General features: G+C 37.0%; 4 protein-coding genes across 13 annotated transcripts; 2 read left to right on the forward strand and 2 right to left on the reverse strand.

The window, feature by feature from the left end:
* Window positions 1–7,004: 7,004 nt before the first annotated feature.
* Window positions 7,005–16,567, forward strand: LOC121992597 (zinc finger CCCH domain-containing protein 46-like). 2 transcript variants are annotated; one of them, XR_006114957.1, is made up of 12 exons: window positions 7,005–7,097; window positions 7,168–7,302; window positions 7,844–8,069; window positions 8,922–9,016; window positions 9,111–9,206; window positions 9,840–9,933; window positions 12,032–12,282; window positions 12,367–12,467; window positions 13,764–13,938; window positions 14,016–14,275; window positions 14,944–14,992; window positions 16,082–16,567. XR_006114957.1 is itself a non-coding variant. In XM_042547082.1 (10 exons), the coding sequence occupies exons 1-10, from the start codon at window positions 7,259–7,261 to the stop codon at window positions 16,115–16,117; spliced, it is 1,167 nt and encodes a 388-aa protein (XP_042403016.1). In that variant the 5' UTR covers window positions 7,021–7,258; the 3' UTR covers window positions 16,118–16,567. The 2 variants fall into 2 exon arrangements, 1 of the variants encoding a protein (XP_042403016.1); XM_042547082.1 differs by lacking the exon at window positions 14,016–14,275 and having other exon boundaries at window positions 7,021–7,302.
* A 2,823-nt stretch (window positions 16,568–19,390) lies between these two features.
* LOC121992600 (RING-H2 finger protein ATL2-like) lies at window positions 19,391–21,277 on the reverse strand. 8 transcript variants are annotated; one of them, XM_042547093.1, is made up of 4 exons: window positions 20,312–21,277; window positions 19,958–20,035; window positions 19,714–19,827; window positions 19,391–19,637 (listed from the first exon to the last, which is right to left on the reverse strand). In XM_042547093.1, exon 1 carries the CDS (start codon window positions 21,201–21,203, stop codon window positions 20,319–20,321), a length of 885 nt encoding a protein of 294 aa, XP_042403027.1. In that variant the 5' UTR covers window positions 21,204–21,277; the 3' UTR covers window positions 19,391–19,637; window positions 19,714–19,827; window positions 19,958–20,035; window positions 20,312–20,318. The 8 variants fall into 8 exon arrangements, with proteins under 8 accessions (XP_042403027.1, XP_042403025.1, XP_042403026.1 ...); XM_042547091.1 differs by having other exon boundaries at window positions 19,714–19,881; XM_042547092.1 differs by having other exon boundaries at window positions 20,300–21,277.
* On the forward strand, window positions 19,503–20,227 carry LOC121992602. Its single transcript, XM_042547094.1, has 2 exons — window positions 19,503–19,894; window positions 19,993–20,227. Exons 1-2 carry the CDS (start codon window positions 19,503–19,505, stop codon window positions 20,006–20,008), a joined length of 408 nt encoding a protein of 135 aa, XP_042403028.1. The 3' UTR covers window positions 20,009–20,227.
* Window positions 21,278–22,535: 1,258 nt separating the features above from the next.
* LOC121992599 (protein trichome birefringence-like 28) lies at window positions 22,536–26,972 on the reverse strand. 2 transcript variants are annotated; one of them, XM_042547085.1, is made up of 5 exons: window positions 26,183–26,972; window positions 25,889–26,060; window positions 25,615–25,814; window positions 25,384–25,542; window positions 22,536–23,026 (listed from the first exon to the last, which is right to left on the reverse strand). In XM_042547085.1, exons 1-5 carry the CDS (start codon window positions 26,866–26,868, stop codon window positions 22,660–22,662), a joined length of 1,584 nt encoding a protein of 527 aa, XP_042403019.1. In that variant the 5' UTR covers window positions 26,869–26,972; the 3' UTR covers window positions 22,536–22,659. The 2 variants fall into 2 exon arrangements, with proteins under 2 accessions (XP_042403019.1, XP_042403018.1); XM_042547084.1 differs by having other exon boundaries at window positions 22,536–23,029; window positions 26,183–26,970.
* Window positions 26,973–27,200: the final 228 nt, after the last annotated feature.

A 27,200-nucleotide genomic window follows, 5' to 3' on the forward strand; every position in this document is an offset into this window, starting at 1 on the left:
ATATTATCATAATAAAACATATGATAGGACACTCTTTTAATTTTTGCCTTTTTAAAGGAGCACTCTTTTGATGATTTGCATAGTTTTGAATGCTCTTTTTGATTTTTGACCAATATTATATTCCATAGATAAAAAAATATAAATAATATTAGGCAAAAATCAAAATGGTACTTTAAATTATGTAAGTCATCAAGAATGCTTCTTTTTTAAAAAATAATGTTAAAAGAATATTCCATCAATGTTTTATACCTAAAATATTCTCACTTCAATGTTGTTGTAGCAACTATCCATAAATAAATGAATTTTATACATTTTAACTGTTGGATCCAATGAACAAATAAATAGGCAAATACGAAACGATTGTTTTTTTTTATAAAATATAGTTAATTAATAAATCTATCACAACCTTTGAATTAATAGGATCGAATCTATGCAAGTTCAATTATGTTATACTGTTTAAAACTTTTCAAATTTATCACAACGTTTTAGTGTTAGCTTCTAATCTATCATTCATTTGTGCTATGTCGATTGTCTATTAAATTGGTGATCTATTAATAACATGATGAACCAACAAATTTGGCCACTGTTGATTGGGCACTAGTCATGCCACATCACCAACTAAGTGAAAAAGATAGAATATTTTGGGCATCTGCAGTCATGAATATTCTTAGAGAGCTCCTTCATTATCATATTTTCGTCACATCAAAAGTAAGAATCTCATATATCATTTTACTATAAAAAAACCTCTCAACAATTCCTTTATAGATCCCATATTTATTCATTATATATATTTCTTATCTTTTCTTTATATTTTACCTTATATATAATTTAAATGTTTATGAAATTTAAATTCATAGATTTAAAGTTGAAGAAATATTAATTTATGTTTTTTCAAATATTAAAAAAATTATGTAATAATTAAAAATAGTAAAGAAGTGGCTCCATAAGCTTCCTCAATAATGTTGAGGGAGCTCCCTCCCACTTCAGAGCATCCATGTCACAATGGAAGCTCCGAAGATGTTGTAAGGATATCTATAGTCGTGGATACTCTTGGAGAACTCATTCATTGCCACATACGTACCACATCAAAAGTAAGAGCATCCACAGTGGGAGATTCTTCGGAGCTCTCACTGTGAGGTGGAAGCTCTAAAGGAGCTCCCTCCCATAGTGGGAGGGGGCCCCTTTGACGTTATTGATGAAGCAGCTCTGCGTTTACGGAGTCACTTCTTTAATTTTTTTTAATATTAAAGTGATTTTATTTTTGTAATATTTGTAAGAAAAAAAATACAAAGTAAGCCATTGCACAACAACGACTAATTTGTTAACCATTTTTCATAATAAAATTTTATTTTTTTATTTATATATATATATATATATATATCTTCAATCCCTCATTGTTTTTATTCATCATATTATTTTCTTCACTCTCTACTTCTTCTTTCTTCCTTTCATTCTCTATTTATATTCAAGATAGATGAACATTTCAATGCGTCTTTAATAAGTCAGTTGAATTTTTCAAATGTGGAAAAAATACATCTTCTTAAAATGTTCATATTACTCCAAATGTCCAATATCCTCATTTTTTCTCTCATACACAAAACCCTCAAAATTTTTAAAATATTTCATATGCTCCACAATATCCTCTAAATTTCTCAAATTCTAAAGTTCTTAACATTTTTTTGATGAATCCAAGTAACACCGCCCCAACTCCATTTAGTATGTATCCACCCCAAGATTGGTCGGCCATGAGCAGTCAATTTTGGATACCTTCTATGCTTTACATATTTCTCCTCATCAACCATCAGTTATACTTCCAAATGAATCAAAAAGGACATCTATCAACGATAAAGAATCTCTAACGTTATTATCTGTTCTAGCATCTCAATGGTCCCCATACTCATCGCAAGAAGAGTGTGAAGTTAAATCAGAGAAAAATGATTCGAAATGAAGATTTTGGTCTCTTGATGAAGACGTGGTCTTTGCAAAGTCATGGGCAACTATTAGCATTGACACAGTCATTGGTCGACTAGAAGGATCAAACTTTTTGGAAACATATCGTTGATTATTACAACAAGCATCGGGCCACTAGAACTTTGACTAGAAGCTACCAGCGGCTAAAATTACATTACTATAAGTTCGCGCCGATAGTAAATGAATTTTCTATAACTTATAATAAGTTTTATACTAATCCTCAAAGTGGTTTGGTGACGAGAATGTGTTGGAGAACACACTGAACATGTGGAAAGCCAACAACAATAATAAGGGCTTCAAGTATATGCATGTGTGAAGGGTTCTAAAAAAGAAATATACTCCACAATCAGTTGCTCATTACTCTAGTAAGAAGACAAGTACATCTGAATCAGGGGGGAACACTTCAACATCAAATCCAGATACGAATGTTGATGTGGATGACTCTGAAGTCCGCATTCGTCCGATAGGGCAAAAGACAGCGAAGAGAATGGACAAATCCAAAGTTAGAGAAGACGACACAATGGAATAAAGTATCAATAAAGAATATCAAAAACAAAAATGACTTTATGGGAAGCTAAGATCTTTCATAAGGATTATGAAATTCTAATGAAAGATACTAGTGAGATGACATTAGGATAATTTTATATACATGAGAAAATAGTTGAAAAAATTAAAGAGAGTCATGGTTTTAGATGCATTTAAATTTATTTTTATATATTCTTATAATTTGTCTTTTGATAATAATTTTTATGCAACTTAATATTTATGTATTTTTTTAATTATTAATGTTATTCCATATTAGTAATTTATGGATATAAATTTTATAAAAATTTAATTATATATAAGGTAAAATACGAAGGAGAGGTAAGAAATATATATAATGAATAAGTGTGGACCCATCAGGGCATTTGCAATGGGAGGTTTATAACATGCAATTTATGCTATAAATCTCTCAATATAAACCCCTCCTCCACTACATAGGTGGAGTTTATAGTTTTTTTTATAAACCTGTATCAAAATCTTGGGACCAGGTTTATAAGAAAAAATAGTGGAGAGAGAGGATAGAGAGAGAATGTAAAATACCGAAAATAGGCGAATATTAATAAGGGAATTTTCTGAAATTTTTGGAAATTTTTCGGAGCTCGTACGAGAGAGTTAACGAGGATAAGAACGGGGCCCGGGAAAAGTCTGTTGAGGCTACCTATTTAAGCGAGGAAATGTTTATTTTATATTTTCCTTTTTCTTTTTCTTTCTTCTTTATTTCCCTCTTCGCCGTTTCTTCCTCCCCCCGTGCGCCGATGCCATTTGCCCTAACCGTCCTCACCGAGCCGCAAACCGCAGATTCCTCTGCCGATTCCCTCCTCCATCCTCTCGAGCTCTTCGTCCTCCACCCGACGGCGCCGCCTTCCCCGCGTACGAAGCCCTCCTCTGCCGCCGCCGCCGCCTCACGGGAACATTGCCGAACCCGAGTTCCCTCTTCTTTTCCTCTTTCTTCGCCGCTGTGCCCTAGCCTGAAGTCGGCGACCACTGCTTTTCCCTCCTCTTCTTCGAGCGCCGGTCACCAGATTAGCCGATGCCACCATCGTCGGCCACCCCGTGCCCTAGCGCTGATCACCCTGTAGCGCCTTTCTTCCTCTGCCCGATGTCGATGCTGTGAGAGCCATCACCGACCGACTCTCTGTGCTGACACCCGAGCCCCAGTGCCGTCGTCGTGCCCTAGTGAGCCCGACGCCACTCCTTTGCCACTGCCGCTACACACTTTGCCCCAGTGCCGAACCGACCCTTTCTTCTGCCCTAGCCGAGCCTCACATTGGCGTGAGTTGCTGCCCTGGATTCTACCGAGCTTTGGCTTTAGGGTAAGCTGTTGGTTTAGAACTATGGAGGTAAGGTTAGGGTGTAATTCACAGAGGTGGATGTATTGACTATAAATTTTGGGTGTTTGATGTGTAGGTCAGTGGCTCACTCTAGCTACGACCACAGTTCTGGCAGCAGGTGCTCCATCGACAAATTAACGACGAAGTATACGAATTTGGGTGAGTTTGGATTGAGGTAAATGCATTGTTGCGCGTATAATTGATTTAGGTTTGAATTATTAATCTAATGGGTTGATTAGGGATTAGATAACTAACCCTAATTAACCGTTGGATTTAATTAAGGTAGGTTGAGGATATATAACTAGGGTTTTACCCTAAATTAGTCCTAGGGATTTTATTTAGCTGTTCTTATGAAGTTAGCTAAATAAAATATTTATATATTGGTGACATAGGACTGTGACTCGAGACGAGTATCTCGACGTCGTGTTTGGACCAGCTTGGACTTTTCGATTGGAGGTGGGTACTTTTGACTTTATGTCTTTGATATGCATAGTAGTGAATTTAACAAGTAACAATAATTATGTTCTCTTATTTGTTTCGGTTAATCACTACCCGATACTTGTTACATGATTGGTTGATTGCTTGTTTTGCATCTCATGTATTCCTTACCTGTAGATACATGCTTATAGGGGTAGTGATATACCATGCTTCATCATGTTCAGGACCTAGGTTTTATACCTTCTGTGTACCTTTGATTTGATTTGTTGACCTATGATGCACTTTTATATATATATGGATTAGTTCAGGATATTTTGTGGTTAGTGCTATGCACCATTTGCATGATTGCATGCTGTGCGATAGTCCGCTCCATTATTGTTGAACACATCGCCAGTTTCATGGATCTGCACACACCACCACTCATGGGTTAGTGGTCGATTCGGCAGTGTGTGTTGCAGCAGGGACTTTGTTTGGCTCCGTTGATCCGCTCATGGGTAGCATGATGCAACGTGTTAGCCGGCAGGGATTCCTCCCCGTCATCGTGTACCGGGAGTTGAGAGCATTGCGCTCCCCCATTTATGATTTGGGGTAGGAGGATAGGTGTACTCCGACAGCATCCCGTCCACTCGGTCACTCATCAGGAGTAGTGACGACATAGTGCACGGTTGTCACAGCCCTACCCACTAGACCTCACTATTGTGTGTGAGATGATTGACTGACGTCAGGGGTGACCAAGACGCATCATTGGCATTATATGCATGATACATTTATTTCTTGTGTTTGTGCTTGCTGTATTTATATGCTGTATATTGTTTGGACGCCTATGTTTGACATGCATACAGGATTTCTATGCCACTTGGACTTTTGTCCTTATACCCAGGTCATGGTTAGTACAGTTTTTCTCCTGTTTACTTCAGTTGTATTTCATCCTTTTATATCAGGAGACTGTACGCATGATTAGTGCTAGATGTTATTTCCCTACTTTGCATATCAGTTGTACCTGCTGAGTGTTGGACTCACCCCGCCTCCATTGTTGTTATTTTTCAAGTTGATGCTGTCAGGAGAGAGTTCCAGTTGCTAGTCCCTGCAGACCTCGAGGATATTATTGGTCTTTTGGTTTTCTTACATAGACTATGCTAAATTTGTTTTGTTTGATGGTATGGATATGGTATGAATTTTGTGATGTCGATGGATTTGGTTTGGTTTTGCTTTTACTACATGCCTGACTAGATGGCAGAAGAGGTAAATTGATCTTATCGTCGGATTTGTGTTTTATGAGTGTAGTTGAGTAGGGTGGATTTTGAGTCTTCTTATCATTGCTTATTAAATTGCGTGGAGTGTCTGTGTGTTGTATTTTATTTCTATTATTATTCCAGTTGCATGTGGCTGAGGTATATGGATATGTAGAAAGTTTCAGATTGTCCGCCGTATAGGGGAGATGCTGCCGAAATTTCTTCGGACAGGGACTCCTCCGGGGCGTGACAGAGAATTTTAAAAGAAGTGGAGTTTTTAAAAGAGAGAAGTTTTATGATAATAGAGAGTGATTTTTAAAAGAAGTAAGATTTTTAACTTTTGATGTGACAATGATGTGACAGAGCATAAATCTCTTTAAGAGGTTTACGACTATGGATGCCCTAAATAAGTTGTTGAGAGGTTTTTTTTTTTTTTTTTTTTTTTTTTTTTTTTTTTTGGTGAAGAGAGATATATGAGATTTTTTAGGGTATCTACAGTCATAAACATCTCGAAGAAATTTATGCTCCGCTACATCATTACTTAAAACCTTGCTTATTTTAAAAACCTCTCTCCACTATCATAAAATCTTTCCTTTTTAAAAATCTCACTTTTTTTTAAAATCCTCTCCACCCTCTCTCCATTTTTTTTTTTTATAGATCTGATCCCAAAATTTTGATATAAGTTTATAAAAAAAACTATAAACCCACCTATGTAGTAAAGGAGGGGTTTATATTGAAAAGTTTATAGTAAAAATTACATGCTATAAACTTCCCACTACATATACTCTAAGGTTTTTTAATTTTAAGTTATATTCCATAATTATTGACGAGCTATGATATTCATCTAGAATTTTCATCTAGAAAATTCTTAAGGATAGACACATAAATGATGTGACCCACCATTTCACTTTTTGTGGGTCCCATCATTATGTGTCTATCCTTAAAAATTTTCTAGATGAATATCATTTCTCATTATTGACATGGGGAACAATTTACTTAAAATTTTTGATGACAATTTAAAACAATACTGCTATATATATTATAATAATTTTCACTAAAACTAATAATTTTGAATATATATATATATATTATAATGGTATCAAAATAAATTTAATCAAGTAAAAATGATTTTATTCAAATTTAATTATTTTAATTAAATAAAATAATTGATATATCAATGTTCAATATATAGTAATTTTAATTAAATAAAATAATTTTATTTTATATTGTAATAGTTAAAATTATTATAATAAGATTAAAATAAAATTATTTTCAAGATAAAAGGGATGAAGCATTATTTAAATATTTTAAAAATTAAATTGTGATAATAAAAATAAGGAGTATTTTTTAATTTTTTATCCTAATAATTTTTTTAAAGAGTATTTGGTAGGAAAAAAAAATATAGAAGTTTCAAGTTTTTAAAAACCAATAAAAAAATCCCCAAATAAGTCCTCATAATTATTTATACTCCAAATTAAATCGCCTTTTTCGGTTGATTTCGTGCGTCGGTCGATGCGGGAGGAAAGGGTCGCAACGCTGACTTCCAGAACCCTAGCGCCCAACTTGGGTTGGAGTTCGCGAGGTTTGAATTTTTAATCAGTTGAAGGCGAAATCGCTAGCACCTACCTTTTATTCAAGACACTGATCCATAGGCGGAAGTGAAGTATCTCCCAATCTTTTGTGCCAATTGTTATTCTCCGCTCCACGGACAAACAAGAGCCGTGATTCAAGGTTTGCCGCGGGATGAATCGGAAGAAGGAGCTCTGTAGGAATTTCCAGCGCGGAAGGTAAATTCAACTTTCGCGCTTTCATGATTGCTTCGCATTTTCTCTGCACTTTTTTGAACCTATCATAAGAATCAGAATCCTGGACGAAAGGCAAAAGAGATATCTGTGTAGGCATCATGTGTCTTTCTTGTCAACGAAAGTCAAGGTTTTGCCTGCTCTTCTCTGAGTTATTTTTTAAGCCTTTTTATTTGCCAGTTAACTTCCTATGATTTTACTAGGCATTTTGCTTAAAATCAATGGGACCAAATAGGTAGGAAGAACATGTCTTGACGATGATGATGATTTAATTACCCATGAGCACATGAATTTGGATGAGAATTTAAGGTTTTTTTTATTAATAATCATAGAAATCATCGATAAGTTACAAGCAAGGTGGATCAGCAATTTACAGCATAATATAATTCTTCCATAACATTGCAGCTATCTTGGTCTTTCATGTACTTGTCCCTAATTTTTTGGTGTTGTTTATTCAGTTCATGTAAATGTTAATTGGTTAAAAATAAAATTCACCAGCCACTTAACTAATACTGATTTTTTTCAGTTGCCAATATGGATCTCGCTGCAAATTTCTTCATACCACTCAACAAGAGGCAAAACCTAATCCCTACGGTTTTGGCAACCAGAGTACCATACATTTTCCAAATACTACTCACCAACAAAAGCCAAATCCTTATGGATTTGGAGTGCAAAACAAGCCCCAATTACACAACAACAGCCCTCAGAAAGGTTCCTCCAATTTCGTAGCTAAATACCAAACTCCTGCCAAGGTGCTTTCTCACTTTTCTTTTATAAGGTGCTATTAGTAATTTCAAACTTTTATCTGTATGTGCATAGTTATGGTACTTCAATGTTGTCCATCTTATGGCATAAAACCAATACCCTTTCTCCAGGTAATGTTGCCTTGCCCTTTCTATGGCGTTCATGGATGTTTCTTTAAAATCTTCTGTGAAAGATGTCTGGGTTTGCCTTTGTGTGAAGATTTTACAATTTCTATCATACTGGCTGTTTGGTACACAAGAGTCACATACACCTAGGGCTGTAATCAAGCCGAGCCGAGCTCGAGCTCATGCCAACTCGAGCTCGAGCTTGAAAAAACTACAGAGGCTCGAGCTCGAGCGAGCTTCTGAGTTTGAGCTTGAGTCGAGCTCAAGTCAAGCTCCAGCCGAGCTCGAGCTCGACTTGAAAAAATAAATTAAATTCATTTTCAAGTGGAATTCGAACCGTGTATCTAAAATACACCAAATGACATGCTCTAGCCACAAACTCCTCGTTAACTTATTCTTTATTTTAAAAGTAATAATAATTTTAATTATTAAAAAATTAAATTAACCTAGCTTGATAAGGCTCGATGAGCCCTTGAGCCAGTGTTAAACAAGCTCGAGCTCGGTTCGAATGTTAAATGAGCCGGCTCGAGCTCGGCTCGAGTTCGGTCAACTTTGAGCTCGAGCCGAGCTTTGACCGAGTCGCTCGCGAGCAGCTCACAAGTGGCTCGGCTCATTTGCACCCCTACATACACCAAGAAAAATCTGATTCTTTGCTGTTGTTCTGCCATTCTGTATCAGATTTTAATTTTCACTTTTCAAGCCAGGATTGGTTTTGATTTTTGTTTATGTTGTCAGCCATTTGAAAACAAGTGGACAAGATCATCCTCGCCTGGAGCTACAAATGTAACTGCTACACAAGTTCAAGCTCAGTCCCAAGCATCAGATCACAAGTGTGTTTCCATGACCGCATATGATTAATTTGGTCTTTGCTTTTGTTAGCACTGGATAAATTTTAGAGGTTTTCTTTTCTTTTATTATCAATAGGTGTACAGATCCTGAATCCTGCAAAAAACAAATAATTGAAGACTTTAAGAATGAAGCACCTCTTTGGAAGCTTAGTTGTTATGGCCATCACAAGTAGTAAGTTATTTTAAACTAATATGTACCTGATAAAGCCTAGTAAGCTTTCTTACAATGCATTAATGCATAACCACAATCCACAAATCATATAGACCTTTGGATGCATGTATATACTGTTTGATGTTTTCTCTTCTTTATTCCTTTTTCATTATTTGGCATTCAGGACTATCCGCCAAACTTCATTTGTTTTTCATATTCTAATGAATTTGTGACTTAGTAGCCTGGTTCTTGTGGATGAATTATGGAGATATATTTATATCCTAATAACATGTGATGTAACACTATGCTTTATTCATTATCATGCTTAGCCATCACATTCTTGAAACTATATGGATACATGTATACGACAATTGCAAGCCACCATAAATAACATAAACCACAATTTTGTTGCTTTAGTTATCGCTGTTGACCATTGAATTTCATTAGCATCACTTGAAAAAAAAATGGGAAGAAAAAAGGTTCAAATATTTGCTATTCTGGAAATCTGTTAGTAACAATTTAACATGATGTGATACATTATATTTACAAAATTACTAAATTAGATTTAAATAACTCATTATTGCCTTTCATTTTGCATTTCGTGCTGATGTGCATTGTATTGCCTCATTGACTAACTAATCTCTTTTCCAATAGTGGCCCTTGTGACATTATTGGTGATATCAGTTATGAAGAACTCCGGTCAGCTGCATATGATGATGCTAGGCAAGGATTAAGTGTTCAGTCTGTTGTAAGTTCCAAAGTTGATTCTCTCTTTATCTCCCCCCTAGTCATTATACTAACTGAGAACACTGTGCTTTGATAGTGTAGATAATATGATGTCCAGCCACTGTATATTGTTCGGATAATCTGTATCATTTTAGCAGTTAGAAGCAGAAAACATTGATTATATCTCTGTGAGGATTGTATTAGATGCAAGGTTCTAAAATTCACTAGGCGCTAGTCGGGCGTTAGACCAGCCCCTAGCACCTAGGCCGCCTAGGCTGGGACTAGGCGTCGCTAGGCGGATTCCATGGTATCAACATAAATTACATAATAAATCACATTCTATAACTCCAATGCAATAACATCAAATTTAAAATGAGTTCAAAATTACACAACTAATAAAATATCACAAATTTATTCTACTTCTTCTTGTTCTCCATAATTTTCAATCATTAGACACATACTCAATATCATCGTCGGACACAAACTCAATGTTACATTTTAGTTTTTTTTTAAATTGGGCTTTAAATGTAAAAGCCCAAACTAAAACAAATCATGAAACCCTTGCACTATTTCCACGGTGCCTAAACGATTAGACCGATTAGTCAGCACCTAGGGCCGCCTAATCCTGCCTAGGCGCTATGGCCGCCTAGGCTGGCTGACTAGCATATTTTTAGTGCGACGGGCCTAAGCGGCTGATTTTTAGAACACTGGTTAGATGTAAATTTTAAATGGTTCCTGTATGGTATACTGTCATTTCATATCAAGTCTCTTGTAGACATGTATAAACTAAAGAATTAACCAACTGATCATGTAGACATATATCAAGTTAACTTTAGAAAGGTTATTGACTTAATTAATTGACTAATTTTGAATAACTTTACTCTCTTGATCATGACGTTCATACTTTTTTCTTATCTTTATACACATATATATTGCATAAGAAGCTTGTCTTTGAAGAGGATCATGGATATAGAAACTAGAAAGGGTTGGCAAACTCCTGCAGTAATACGTAAGTTGCATGGAAGTTATAATTTATGTTAGGGAATCATGCAATTTATTATTAAAAGATTAAGGCTTCTTCTTAGTACAGCAACATATTTATGTAGATAAAACTGGTTCTATAAACTTAAATGTCTTTGTATTATGATTATTGCATCAACAATTTAGCAGGATGCAACTAAACATAGTAAGCAGTAAATTGTGATGCAGTTTCTTTACTTTTTTTTGTCAAATGTCAGGAAACTAATTGTTAAATATGTTTACCAAAAAAAAGGGCAGCCCAGTGCATGCAGCTCCCGCCGTACGGGGTCCCAGGGAAGGATCTCTTGTATGCAGTCTTACCCTGCTTTTCGCAAGAGGCTGTTTCTAGAATTCAAACCCGCAAGGCTCCCCTTCTTAAATATGTTTACCAGAAATTGGAAAATTGTTACTTTATTTGTCCTAGTGTACAAATAGAGAAGGGGGCATAACATAATGCTTGTGTACAGTGGAACATACTGTGGTAAACAAAATTGCTCTCCTGCCAATGTTATGTAATTCAATAATTAGCCATTAGCTGCACATTATCTACCAAGAGTTTCCCTTTTATATAAAATCCACAAAACAAGAGAATTGATCCATTATCTTGATAGACATTTGTCCAAAATGCTTAAACTTGAATAGTTGAATTAATGGTATCTCATCTAAGTTTTTTAAATACTTCTATTAACCCATACATCCATGTGGAAGTAAACTACAGTGTTAAAATTTTCACATTAAGTTTTGACGTCTTTGTTGAAGTCCAGCATCTAATTTATAGCTTAATATAATCCCTAATCTACAACATGTTACCTCCAATCCGATGATAGTACCATCACCATTGAGCTTGCTCTGATATCAAGAATAATACTATCATAATTTGTTCAAGAGGACTGATCGGTAACTTGATAGACCCAACCACTTGCTCATAAATGCTTGATTTCAAGTTGACAGTAATTTCGTTAGCTAAGTTTATCATCCTCCCATGTTGACTGACGATTTCTCATATGGGACTAAACTAAGATGTAACTGAGATGCTAGAGCATATCATTTCTTTCCCTTTGTGGCCTTGAAATGCTTAAAGAAGCTACTTTCCTGTGCAGGCTGAGAGAGAGAGGAAGTTATACCTTTCCAAGTTGAATGAATTTGATAATTTATTGAAAAAACCATATGGTTCACAAAGTCCTAGTTTTCATCAGATGAACTCCCCTCCCATTTCAAGCTCACCTCAGATGAGTCAGTCTCCTGTGTTCATGAACAATGCATCATCTGTAAATGTTCAAGGAAATAATGTCCCCTCTTTTTCAAGTTTTAGTCAACTAAAGGCAGCAAGTAATCTTAGCTCTGAGAACAGGTTATTCTTTAAGTTTTTTAAATTTGAACCAGTTTTTTTTTTCCTGAATTTCTATATTCCTTAACTTTCAGTACCTGTTATCAGGTCTGAACCACAAGGATTCCCTAGCGGTAATTTTGGTCAACCTAGCCCTTTCCAGAAAGCCAGCCAAAGTTCTTTTGGTCTTGGAAAATTTGGAAATTCAGGTGTTGTAGCAGCAAATAATATGTTTTTTTCCTTATGTTGAATGGTTGGAGTTCATCTATATCATTTTTATTGTTTCATTGTTACCATTTCATTGAACCACTTCAATACATTTTTTTACTTCAAGTTCATCTATGCCATTTTTGTTGTCTAATTGTTACCATCTCATCATACTACAATATATTGCTTTACTTTCATCTGTACTATACTGGGTTACTAGTTTCATTTGTTGTCTGTTAACAGAATTCTCTATTGAAATTGGAGTCAGTTTAACTGATTGGTAATTATATGCCTTTATGGTGTTAATAAAAGAGCAGTTACATGCACCAAATGGTTCACTTTGTTGAGGTCAACATTCAGTGATGAGTTAATACAGTTTGAAGTTTTGTAAGTTTCATTTTATAGTCAGTCCTAGGTATTTTGTCAGTTCTAGCAACAATACAAGGCTCTAAATTAGATCCACTTTCAAACCTATCAAGAGGTTGTCTTAAAAAAGGTTGAGAAACTATGGGAGTGCATTTGCAAATTAGTAGGAACCTTCTTTTTTGGTATTAAAACATGCTTTAAAATGAACCTAAGGATGTTATGACAACCTGAAACATTAATAATTTGCCTTTCTACCTAAGCTGAGGATACAGGAACCATAGTGATATTGCCAGTCATTTAAGATATCTTCTGTAACAGTGAATTTAATAGTTAGCTGCGCATGCAGCTCTTAGATCTGTTGAATAGGTGAGTGAACCTTATAAGCATTGCTATGCAAGTCTTAATCTGCAATGGTGAAAAATGTTAAATGTTTTTTTCTCTGTTTGTGAAAATGTAAAAAAAAAACCTGATTATAATTTTTCAAGTATTCTTTGCTGGGATTTTTCTCTTTTGTTCCTATTTTTTCTTGAATTATTTTAGTCTTGATTTGCTGAAGAAGGTTGAAAAAGAACTTAGAAAGGTTGGAAAACTATGTTTTCTGATTGAAAATATGATGCCCACTCTATTCAAGCACTATACTTTTCGTTCTAGAACAGAATTTGTAGAAACATATAGGCTATTTTAAACTTTGACTCTAGTTACAGAATTTGTAGTCAAATGAAAGTTCAAGTTCATTATTCTGGCAATACTATTAATCATCAATGTATAAAATGATTCAATTTTACAGAGTCTTTCCTGGGTTAGGAATTTTTGCAGTTTTTTTTCTCAAAGTAGACATACTGTTCAACTAAAATTCCACTTTCATCCGCCTTCTATTTTCATTACTGCTACATTTTTTTGTCATTTTGATTACTCATGTTTCGGCAATATAGGATTGTTTGGTCAGCAGCAAATACAACCAGCTGGAAACTTTCCAAATCCAAGCGTTTCTTCATTTAACTTTGCTATAAGGCCTACTGGGTCTTTGTCTCCCCAGAACTTTGATGGCACAAATAGTCAACAACTCAACTCTGTTAGTAGGGCTGCTACCCCTTCAAGTGATGATGAGTAAGTTTGTGCATTTTATCTGCATTACTAGCATTGCACATCGGACATTGCTCCTAAGTAATTCTTTATCCATTTAGTGTGGTAATTTATTGGAATTCAATGCATGAGGATCCAACTCGTGATCTGACTAATCCTAGAGGTGGATGGCCCGGTCCCACAAATCGGCCAGACGTAAATCCGGGAAGTGCAATGGTCCTAGCATGGCACCTATCGTCACGAGTGGTTCGAACTCTGTAGGTGTTCGAAAATGCCCAATGTGAGATTCGAACCCTCGTTGCATTTCTAAGAGCCAATTTAGGTAGATGTCATTTCCAAGATCGGCATGATACCTCGAAAGGTAACTTTAATCGAAGGAGAATGGATATAATAATCACATTATTTGCTTGCTTGTTACTCTTCTTTAGAAACATGAAAAATAGGAGCTGGTTATTGTAGATCAAATACACAACTAAAAATGAATGAAAATATTTTTGTTTGGGCATATAGTCATCTACCAGTAGTACATAACATATTACTTCGACAGGGCATTCTAACATTAAAATAACCAATCACTGTAGCATGGGACTTAAATGTTATGCTCAAGAGGGAAAATACTTCACTGTTACTTCCAAAAGTAGACTCTTGCACCATGTCTATAGGACACATATAATGCCCAATAACTAAATACCCGTTGTAGGGCTAAGCCCATAATACATTTAACTATTAAACAGCAATAACTCAATGATAATTCTAATATATGATTTATTATTTTGACTCATTTTAGATTTACTTGACCAGTAATCTAGCGGTCGAGGTCTACAGTACCTTACAGAGCAGTAAGGTAATTAACTCGAAGTATAGATAATCATACAGTGTTCCCAATCAGCGATCAAGTTGTTGGAATTATTTTTATTAATATCATTGGTTACTTTTATTTTTTCGATGCTTTTAATCAAGTTAATGTGAAGTGTCATTCAAATTATAATAATTATTGTTCAATTTTTCTAATTAGATTTCCTCACCCAGGTTTGAGGTTGATAGTATTTGGAGAAAGGAAGAATGGAAGATAGGAGAGGTATGCTTTATTCTTGGAAATGATTTCTGTCCTGGACTTAATCTATTTTAGTTTCTTAATTTATTTTAGTTTAATGTTAAGGATAGTGATCGAGTTGTCATTGTGCCTTAGCATAACTTTGGCTTAATCTATGCCACTAACATATTTGTTAATTTAGTAAACTTTGTTCAGCTCTTACAAAAATCTGTAGTGCATTTGGTCCACAGGAAAAGTGATTCTATTCCTATTCCAGATGAATGTGTTCCTATTTTGGTTGCAAAAATAAACTTGGAACACAAGTTTAATTATTTCTTACTTTCTAGTTTCTTCTAAGAATAGTTATTCTTTATCTGCTTCATTTTTCTAAAATTATTAAAAAAAATATTTTAAACAAGCAAATTAGATTGAATAGGCTGTGCACTCAAGCTGATCAAACTACTTGATTTCTGATTTGATTGGCCAATTTGGATGTGTAGATTGAGTTGGTTTTGGTCGAGTCGAGTGGGCTAGATGGTTTCGATTGTCCAGACAAACCTATCGTATTGAGCAGTTCAGATGGTCTTGCAGGCTTCAGCCAGTCTAAACACGCCAATCAAGTCAATAAGCTAGGCGGTCCAGCTGATTGAGTCAGTTGGGTGAATGAACTAGTCAAACCAACAGGGAGGACCACTAAGTCAGTAACCAGTGTGATTGAGTTGGTTGAGTGGGTACATTGGATTCATCACATTGGGCAAATTGTGTGAGCTAGACGAAATGAACTAAGAATTTCATGAAGAGATTCCTAAAAGAATATCTATTCCTTCCATTCCTTGTCTACCATTCCCTAGTAGTAGCTATACAATTCCTTGGCTATTGCATTCAGTGAACTGGGACACAAGTTTTTTTTTTTTTTTAAAAAAAAATCTTTGTTTTGAAGTAAAGCAATTTGTTCAAATACTGATAGCATTTGCATATGTTTTAAATGCAATTTTTCCCAACATCAACTGCAAAGAGAAAGTGATTGACACAACCCTTTTCTTCCAAGTGTGATAATTTTTTTGTGCCAATGCTGATCTTTTGTACCTACTAGTCAAATATGGCATTGGTTTCTCATATAGTTTATGTCTCCAGATTCCTGAAAGACCGCCTCCAGCTGGAGTATGTTGACAATATTCCTACTGCAGTGGAAAGGAAGATCTGCTTAACCTCACGGGCTCAGCAGATGCATTATCTGCCAAGTGCTGCTTTCTCCAAGATGTGGGAGGATGTTCACTTTTTCCAACTTAATGCGATAAGCATCAGGCATCAAGAATATAATCTTTGGAACTCTTTGCTTCATCAAACTCTTTTGAGGCCATGATTCTTTCAAGCTGAAGTTCTTCGCATAAAAAACTAAACTGCTCATGAAGAACCTCTGCCTGGTGGATTGGAGGAATTTGATTCTGATGCACAAGGTTCTGAAGAACCTCTATTTGCAAGTTTGCAAGTTTTTTTGTCTCTGTTTTTATTTTCTCAATTTATTATTGTAATTATTATATATTTGATGTAAAATTAATTTTTTTTGTTTAAAAAAGAAGTTATTATTATGATAATCAATTTATCCTCGGTTGTCATTTCTATTGTGACTCAATTTCATTGGGAGATGGACAGTTGAAGCAGTTTTAAGAATTTCTTGTTTTTTTCTTTCATTTACAATTTTTTTTGTAGTAATTGAGGTTGCTTCTACTTGACAAATACGAGCCTTAAAGATCACCCAACCTTCAAATCATATTTTTTAGTGAATTTGTATCTTTCGAACTTTCATGTCTATTATTAAGTTTTAAACTTTTTAGACTGGTAAGTTCATATTTTAATTTAAAATCCATTGTTCATCTTTTTTTTTTTTTTTAAATCGATTCTTCATCTATTTTCTGTCATCTGTTCTTAACTTGATAGTGTGGTAAATTGCTGATCTAGCTATATCATTCAATCCACTTTAGTGTCATTCGATTAAAGTCAACACCACAACTAGTAGAAGAAGAAGAATGAAGAAACTTTGAAAGTTGAATCTGACCTCTCTTGGTGGCAAAAGATAAATACATTCGCCCCTAGTGTTTCCGTCAATTCGTCTCAGGGTCAACACGGAGGAGGTAAATCACGGACGGCTATTAGCCTTTGGAATAGTGACTAGCACATAAAGGAGACATTTATCTCGACTTTGTCGGGTGTCAACATCTCATGTACTAGTCACTAGATCCATCCGAGAAGACTTGAATCTGCCCTCTACACATTATGTAGATTGAGCATTCGACTGGTGAAAATGTGAAACTCTTTCACCGTGTGTTAACCAATAGATTCGGTTTGATTTCGAAAGCATTCTTAAAACCACTTGTCTACTGCAAGTAAACATTGGATTCACTTGTCTTAATCCATGTGATGGTTCATGATGGCAATCCTTCTTGGATTCCATTCCAATACTCTCTTCATTATGAAAAAAAAAACCCTCTTGCTACTTATTTAGTTAATTTTCAGTCAATGGAAGGACATTAAAACCCTGCCCTGCTCATTTAATAAACTAATTTGAACTGTCAGTGAAACGATCCGTAGAAAGAGAATAAGGGGGCGTTTGGTTCTTTCCTAGGAATAGGAATCGGAATGGGAATCATTGTATTATGGAATGGGAATGGGTATGAGCATTGATATCACTCTTAAAAGCAATGTTTGGTTAGTTGCATATCTTCTATCGGAATAAATCAAAATTTCTTTTTTTATCCTTAAAGGAAAATAAGAGAAAAAATTAGATATGAAAGAAAGATGAATGTGAGAGAAAAATATGATGAAAGAGAATGATGAGAAAAAAAGTACGATGAGAGAGAAAGTGTGATAAGAAAGAATGAAGAGAGAGAAAGTGTTATCAGAGAAAATGAGAAAAGAGAGTGTGATAGGAGAGAACATGATGAGCGAAGATGAGAAAAAATATGATGTGAGAGAAAGTATGATGGAAGAGGATGAAAATAGAGAAAATGTAATGAGAAAAAATAAGGAGAGAGAGTGTGATGAGAGAGATTGAGGAGAGATAAAGTATGGTGAGAGAGAAAGTGTGATGAGAAAAAAAGAGAACAGTGAATATGATGAGAGAGATTGAGAAGATAGAAAATATGATGAGAGAGAAAGTGTGTTGAGAAAAAAAAGGAGAGAGTGTGACAAGAGAGATTGAGGAGAGAGAAAGTATGATGAGAGAGAAAGTGTAATGAGAAAAAAGAGGGAAGAGAGTGTGATAAGAGAGATTAAGGAGAGAGAAAGTATGATGAGAAAAAAGAAGGAAGAGAGTGCGATGGAAGAGATTGAGGAGAGAGAAAGTATGATAAGAGAGAAAGTGTAATGAGAAAAAAGAGGAAAGAGAGTGTGATAGGAGAGATTAAGGAGAGAGAAAGTGTGTGATAAAATGATGAGAGAGAAAAATATGATGAGAGAGAAAATATGATGAGAGAGAAAAGTGATATGAAAGAAAAAATAAATAAATATATTTTGATATTTGATATTAAGGGAGAAAATTTTAGTTTTAGGTCAAGAGTATTTTTTTAATAAGAGAATATTTTGATTGATGAAAAATTGAAAATAGGGTAATAACTCATTAAAGGGGAGATACATGGGAATGAATTATTACCCAATTTCAAAGATTCATTCCCTTATTTGTATTCCTATTCCTATAATTCAAACATTAACAATGGTAATCAATGATTCCCATTCCCATTCCCCTCTCCTATTACCCTAAACCAAACGCCCCCTAAATAAATAAATAAAAGTAATGGCATGGGAGTGGTTCGTGGAGAGGTACACATCAGTTGTAATTTTAATAAGATAAGCTGCAAAACCCCACCCTGTAAAGTTCAGTAATCAGCTGCTAAAATCTGCTCGCTCAGTTTAATTACACTCTAAGTTCTGTAACCTACTTGGAGATCTGTGCCACGCTGCTGAACAAACTTTAGCATAATGATTAAAGAGAATTAGCACACTTTGTTGGACTCTTGTTACTGCTGTCATTTTTTAGAAGAAGAAAGTTAAGATCAAACTTCTTTAGCTTTGTCGTGTCTAGTTGAAGTTGAAGTTGAAGTTGTTTTAGAACGAAATAAAGCTTTAGGAAATTTTAAAGAAATTTTAAGACTCAAGAAAGAAACTAATTGGAAAAACTCGAGAAGCCTTTAATTCTCATGACAAATTAATTGTTTTATCCCAAAATCACATCCTGCCACGTCCTATCCATTCACCTGCGTGTTTGCTGAGTAAGATTCAAGAACTGGGAATCCATTCACGCGAGCAGCTTTTACTAAACCTTTTTCTAAGTAGCCAATGCAGGTTGTTGTCATAGCATAGGGCAAGCTGCAGCCTGTGCAGTAATCAAATGCCAACTCTCACGTGATCATATGAACCCTAATTAAGGAGTTTTGAATCGAGAACGAATGAAAACTTTTTGGATGCGATCAGTAGTCAAACCTCCATCACATGGCCTCCAAAATGCCTTTAAATTCTCCCCAAAACCCCATCACAAAGTAGTAGTTGATCCAAGAACACTATGAAGAGCACAAGCAGATCTTGCTTGCATGCAGCAGTTCCTCCTCTCCCCAAGCTCCTGCTAGTCCTTCTCCTCCTGAGCTCTATCGAAATGGTCGTCGGGCTTCGAGCAAGGAAGCTACTGTTGTCGCCACCACTGAAAAACAAATCAGCTCTCTGTTCAGAGCAAGAAGTGCCATTGTTAAAGATCAGAATTGTGACTAGGAAGTTACTTTCGTTGTCTCAGAGCAAAAAAATTTCCAGTTCGGAGCAAGGGAAGTCATCACTAAAGATTGACACTGGCAGTGGTAGTACTAGTAGTAGTAATAATAGGAGTGTCATCATGCCTGCGAAGCAAGGAATGGTGAGCAAAAGGAGGATACCTCCTTCAAGATCGAACCCTACACAGAACAAGTAAGCCACAACATCATCCATCAATTCTACATGGTAAAAAAAGTTTGCTTGTTTTTGCAATACATGTTTGTAAGTAGAGGTGTGTGACTTTGTGTTAGGTCGAGGAATCCTTGAGAAAACATACAACGACGACGATGAAGCCTGCAGAGTAGAGTAGAAGAGTTAGTTAAAGCTTTAGATTAGTAGTGTCTTAGTGTTGGGTAGCTCAGCCTTTTGATCATTTGTGTTCTTCTAGTCCTAGAGATGGATAGGAGAATAGTTTTATTGTAATAAGCTGAAATGATTGATCATTCAAGATGGTAAAGCTGAATCAATGAATTTCCTATCAAACAAGCGAAAACTTTATTTCCTTTTTCTAAAGAAAAAAAAATGGAGATTTGCAATCTCTATAATTTATATTCTCACTTTTATACTAACTTTTCATTCAAACGCTTGCTTCGGGTAGTTTATGGGATTTAGTGATTTCGAGTCTCGAGTTCGCCGGAGGCGTTGCCGGCGGAGCGCTTCCCTCTCCATAAAACCCCCCAAACCCTTGCTCGAGGTCGCCTCCCATGGGACTACACGCGGAGCCGGAGCCAGGAGTAGGAGTCCGCTTCCCCATACTCAGCCGCCGCCTCACCGCCCGAAGCCTCCCGGAACCCGGCGTCCTCGTCTCCTCGTCGGCGTTCCTGCTCGTCGGCAGCGGCGAAACTGGTGACGAAAACCCCTCCGGCTCCCTCCTCGGAATCTCAATCGCAAGATCCCCTTTTGGCTTCTTCAATCTGGCGGAAGAGCTGGAAGGCGCTTCGCTCGTCTGCCGTTGATTCGATTGTAAGACTGGCGAGTCGGGATTTAGGGTTTCGGATCCGGCGAGGGAATTAGAGTTCGGGACTGGGATTGGTTCGGCGCCGACCGGACTCCGGCAGAGGGGGCAAGTGGAGTGGGAGTGGAACCACATGTCGATGCACTCGAGGTGGAAACCGTGGCCGCACTTGGAGAGGATCCTGACGGCCTCGCCGTCGGCGAGCTCGGAGAGGCACACGGCGCACTCGATCCCGTTTCCGGACTCCGCCGCGCGGTAGACAGCGACGGGGAGAGATCGGAGGACGGAGGCGTCGAGGCCGCGGAAAAGGGAAGAGGAGGCGCCGAGATCGGAGGCGGAGGAGAAGACGAGGATGCGGGCGCGGCGCAGGTGGCGCTTGGCGTAGAGGTAGAGGAAGAAGACGAAGACGAGGACGAGGAAGAGGAAAACGATCGCGGCCACCATGAACATGTTGCTGGTGAGTTCTGCTGCTGCGGAGTCGAAGTCGGCATCATCGGGCTCCGCCATGGTTTGGCCGGCGATGGATCGGGGAAATTGGTTTACACAGGGAGGTGATGAAGCAAGGGGATGGACTTTGAAGTCAATTTTTAGTCAAACGAGAAATAGCGTGGAAGAGACCCAAAATTGGTGCGCGCGCGCAAAAAAAAAAAAAAAAAAAAAAGGCAAGGGAGTCAAATCACGACTTCAAAATTGATGACGTGGTGACGGGGCTATCTTGCTCTTGAGTTTCTATTTTTAAAAAAAAAAATCAAAAAAATATCTTTGCTTTTGCAAACGGTTTTAATAAAATATTATCGGCGGTCGAGTGAAATTTCATTAGATAAATTAATGTTAATTTGGCTAATTAACTGTTAAAGTAAAAAAAAAAAAATGAAATTACTTAAATTTGGTGAGAAAATTTTGGAGATGTAATTTCTCCCACCCATTCAATTGTAGCATAATTAGTTTGTTTTGAAATAAATTGGTCATGAAGCAAAAATGCTAATTTATAGGTCCAAATTAATTTGACGGGTTGATGGGCGAACACATTGACGGTCCAAATTAATTCCTGGTAGTACAAGTTAACTTGGACTTTGCTTATGGTCAGTATTTAGTCCCCAAGTTAAGCTTTTCTAATCTTTTTATACTAGTGAATAAAATTTATACTAGAGAATAAAATATTAAAATTCCTCAGAGTTCCTCAAAGTTTTCATTTTTTTTTAAAATTATTCATTTGAATAGAAATTGTGAGGTAAAGAGATAACAAGTTTCTCAAATCTAATAAAAAAATCATTTTCTTCTTCATAACTATAAACTTTGTTTGAGGTGAACTGACAATACATTAAATATTCAATTTCAATTGATAAACTAACACTCGTTGGCTATGAAAAAATTATCCTAGAAACTCCCCCCAGAATCTATGATAGTCAAATGGACTAAACACAAGCCAATATGTAATAATTAAGGGCAACTTAGTTAATAAAAACTAGGTGGAACTAATATTAGCTTGAACTGAAGCAACCACTACAAAATATGATTAACAATGGAAACACTAATAGTGATATATATATGTATAAGGGAGAGGATTGTACAATGATAATTAATAACTTTTATATTATATAATCCTCTTCTCGAAAAAATAGTTGATCCTAGATTAGAGATGATTTTTTTAAAATATATAATATAAATATGCAATTTTTAATTTTAATAATTTAAAAGATTATGACAATTAATATCATATGATAAATATTAAATCCGCGCCCTACCATTATAATATGAATATTAAATAAATATCAAAATCTTATTATGATGTCTTATTATTTCTTAATTGTTCATTGGAGAAAATACACACAAAAAAAATTTGTCTTTAAAAAATATTAATTGATCATTATAATACCGTCATCAGTCAGCCATGAGCAGTAGTTCATCATGAATAAGATCTACAAAAACTAAAATAAAAAAAAAATAAAAATATAAAAGTTTACTAGGAATGTAGATAAGGAGAAGAGGCAATGAGGGCGTAGAGGAGTTCATTCCATGTGTCGGGCAGGCCGGGAAGGCACCAGTGGATGCAGTCGGCAAATTTGGCCGGGTCAGCTTGCTGCTCCGCCGTCAGCAGCTTCCCCTGCCGCAACGTGTGCACCGACGTGTGCGCTTCCTTCCGGTACTCCGACATCGCCGTTATCTTCACGAACCTCACGGGCACCTTCTTCCTCCTCAGCCTCCTGATCACGTTCTCCGCCTCCACGTACAGCCGCCAATCCGTTCCCACCTCCAGCGGCCGTGTCCGGTTCGCCACCGGCTCCGTCTCCAGCGCGCACTTTATCCCCTTGGGGTTTTCCCAATCCATGCTACTGCAATATACGTTACAAACTCAATGCATGCTTCGGGCCGTACGCCGTTATATCTACACAAAAAAGCAACATAGCATGGATTTGTTTTATGCGTAAAATTAGTTGGCACACGTGGTGACTGCACTTTGGCCAATGTTTTATATTGTCTTGAATGCATTGGCTTTAATTTTGAGAACGCTTTAGGCATGTCCATATAGTTTGTTTACTTTTTAGACAAGCCCCTATAGTCTTAGGTTATTGTTTTACCTCCTGATTTTTTTTTTACAATCGAAACACCCTTTGACATCAACAATAATGAAAGAGGACATGAATTGAGTCACTCGCATTTAATAGCACAATAAATGTGAAATTGAAAAATGTGAACTCGAGCATAATAGAAAAATGGAGATGTTTCTTAGTTGTTGGCCCAACGGAAATATAAGCTAATAAAATATGAATAATAAATGCAATAGGAAAAAAATTAAACGAAGAATTAAATATTTAAAGTTGTTCAACTGAGTCAAATCTGCAAAAATTCACTATCTTTCACCTTCTCAGAAAATCTTTAAGGAAAAGAAAAACCTTTTACAAATACTTTTACCAAAGATATGAAATAAGTGTAGTAATAGATATTGAAAAAAATAAAAAACCCTAAGCTCAAGAAACTAAAGTGAAATACAACAAAAATGAAACAGGGTTGAGAATCATAGTATATCGTTGTAATAAATCATACAAATATTATCATTTTTGAAGTGTCTTTATAAGTGGTATTTGTAAAATGAAATTAGGCATCATCAATCAACTAATCCACTCCTCTAAAATTCCATCTGCAGTAACTATTACTCAAATATTACTCTAAAATTCCATCTGCAGTAACTATTACTCAAATATTACTGTCTAGTTGAATTAGACCTTTCTATCAGTCAATTGTTTGAACAGACTATTTTCTATACGATTAATTTGAATCGAACTTTGACATGGTCCACTGTTGAATGACTCTTGTCATTATAAGTGGTATTTGTAAAATGAAATAGGCATCATCATATATATTGATTAATTCTATCTGTATGTCAATTTCTCTCAACGTGCATATCAAGAGATTATCTCTTGAACTTCTTCCAAGTCAGGTACTCAATCGTCCTAATTACCTATCAGAATTTCTCTCTGCTAAGAGGCTTTGCCGCCTTGTGTTCCTCATCCAATAGACATCTGGTCGAACTTGACCAATCAAGACTTCTTCACTTGTAAACATTCAATTTTCCTTAACTTGCTTTTACTTCGTCTGTCAATTTCTATTGGACATTCGTTTTTATTAGCATTTACATAGCTTACTTTGTCAAATGTTCAATGGTCTTGTCTACCTACTTAGTCTTCCATTTCCTAAGTATTCTATTTCCATGTCGTGTTTCTTGTACTTACACACTCTTACATGTGAAATAATAATATTACCCTAACTTAAACTTTGCCCAAAATATAAAAACTACCTGTACACTATACATTTGGGGGATAATTGCACCAGCATTAATATGCTTCTTGTGCAGACATGATATTTAAATTGCACTAAAGAATTAAAAACCATTAGTGATACCAATAAGCTAAGGTCTCTATAGGCGTTACCGTGCAATTCTCATATTCTTAGATTAGCTCAATAGCAATGTCATGGTTACGAGTGGAGTCCCCTATGCATGAGTGGAAGCTCCCGTGATGGAAGCTTGAATCCTTAGTCCAATGACTTGCCAAATCAATTATACACTTCGCAAATGTCCCTCACTGGCTCACCCTTTGTTGCTATTACCAGCAGAGAGCCTTTTACTGAAAGAAAAGCAAAACTAAAAGGGAATCCTCACGAAGTTAAAACTATAAAGGAAATTTAGGAATTATAGGGGGGTTAAAGCTAATTTTTCTCTTATAATATATTAGAGTGACTTTTCTAAAGCTTGCGGAGGAATCTAATTCTATTCCCTCTTTAATCATTGAGTTGCTTCGAGTTAGTGCAGATTCCCTTCCTATCATTCTCCAATTCGAACTGTCCAGTGGTCCTGGTGAGGACGTTATACGTTGGATCGATATAAATTTGCACCCATTTGACGCTTCTTTCCAATTCATCAACATCACGTAGCCTTCTTCCATTGGCTTCTTCTTCAAGCCATCACGAGTTGAATTGTAGCTCAATTATATCGCTGTGACTACGTCAGCGATGCACCGTTTGAAGCCGATGGATGGGTTAATCAGTTGTCCATCATGCAAAATTACTTCTCCGGAGAGAATTGTCGAGGAGATTCTTCATTGAAACGAACTAAAAATTGGATTTTGTAGAGAAAAACGAGTGTCTTTGTGGGGGTTTGAGACTGAAATGAAATAAAAATTGAACCTACTTGATGTGGTTGGGAGACATGCTCATGAAGAACGCCATGGTTCGGTTAGGATTCACGTTGTTCTGCACCCATTTCGCCCACCTATTCATCACTTGCCGGTACGCCACTGGTCGGTCAACCTCGACGTACTTCTTCGATCCCTTCTCGAACGATCCTTGCCTGTTTTGATCCAAATCAGAAGCCAAACCTCACAAATTTCGAATCTGAACTAACTATGATCGAGTTTCTCACAGGACTTTCATGGCGGGGGTGTTCAACCACCAGATGTAGCTGTTGAAGACGAGGAAATCCACGTTCTTCCAGTGCTCGCCGTGCTTATCGATCGATTTGGGCATGATGATCCGTTTCTGGATGCTGTGGATTTGGGGGTCGTCGGAGTTGGACTCGACCAGGAACGGCGCCCAGTAGAACTCTACCGTCGCATTGTAATCCTAAACTCCCAATTCAAATATCGATCAACGAAGAGCGGAAGAAGTTTGAATAAATTAGGGTTAGAATTGATTACCTCGAGCCGAAAGATGTTGAGCGATCCATTCTTGATGAGAGATTTCTTGTTCCACGGCGCGATCGATTGAACCAAGCAGACCATCGACTCCCATTGATTCCGGTTCAGGGAATCTCCAACGAACATGAAACGCTTCCCACGCAACCGCTCGAGAAAAAGCCTGGCTTCGAACCTTCATTTAAAAGAGGCATCTTGAGTTACTCGAAACGAAACTAGACATGCGGGACTAAAGTTCATCCGGAGAGTGAGGTGCTCAGAGTGGTTTTCCGGCGATGTGGGCTAAAAAGATGGTACCTTGGCAGAGCGCAGTGGTTGGGCTTCCAACGCCACTTCTGGAAGCCATCGTCTCGCCGGCCGTTCCGCAAGCACGTCACTTGCTCCGTCAATAACGTACACTCCGGCTCCTTGTATAACGGGTAGTTGACATCGTCGTAGACCCACCGACCGTCGAACAGGTCACAGCTTTCCGGCACTTCGAGAACCGTTCGCCACTGCTCCTTCTCCGGCTGCAGCTTTTCTTCGCGCGCTTCTTCTCCTTTAAGCACTTCTTTTGAGACGACAATCTGAGAGTCGAGCTCGAGCACGGCGTGATCCTTCTTTTCCGGGGCCGACGGCGACTCGGCCACCCGAACGTCGACCACAACGTCAACGGGAACTGTGGGCTTGTGGGTTAGTTTGTCTTCTTCTTTTTCCTTAATCTCCTTCTCTATGGTCTCAATTGTGGAGAATTCCTCGGGCTCTATGGTCTCAATTGTGGAGAATTCCTTCGGCAACTTAGCTACGTTGCTGGAAGGATACTGGGCGACCAACGTCACGTCGTCGTTCTGCATGAGCGTGAACAGGAGCAGCGCCGTCGAGATGACGACAAAAACAGAGTACTTAGTTATCTTTCGGCCACTGCCTCTGCCGGCGTCGGACGAGGATCGGTGCTTGAAGTCCATCATCTCCGCCGCTAAAAGAGGCAGTTTCCGGCGAGGCATCGTGGTCTCCACGCCTTCTCTTCGGAGCGTATTCTGGTAAACAAAAGGAGACGGAGGAGAAGGAGGATGTAAAAGAAGGAATCGTTCAGCTATTAATTACTTTTCATATTTTAATCTCCAGCCCGAAGAAAAGTCAATGCTTTGCAACGGAGAAGTTTCTGAAAAGGAGAGGAGAATGGCTGATCTTAATCATGTGGAAAAGATGATTCGTTCGTCCTAGTGCTCCCATTAATTTGTTCTTAGATCAACACGGAGAAGGTAAATCACGGATGACTATTATCAAATGACTAAGACATGAGAAAGGTTATATTCGGTCACGTCGAATTTTGACC

Source organism: Zingiber officinale, chromosome 6B, assembly GCF_018446385.1.
Source record: "Zingiber officinale cultivar Zhangliang chromosome 6B, Zo_v1.1, whole genome shotgun sequence".
Taxonomy (NCBI): Eukaryota; Viridiplantae; Streptophyta; class Magnoliopsida; order Zingiberales; family Zingiberaceae; genus Zingiber; species Zingiber officinale.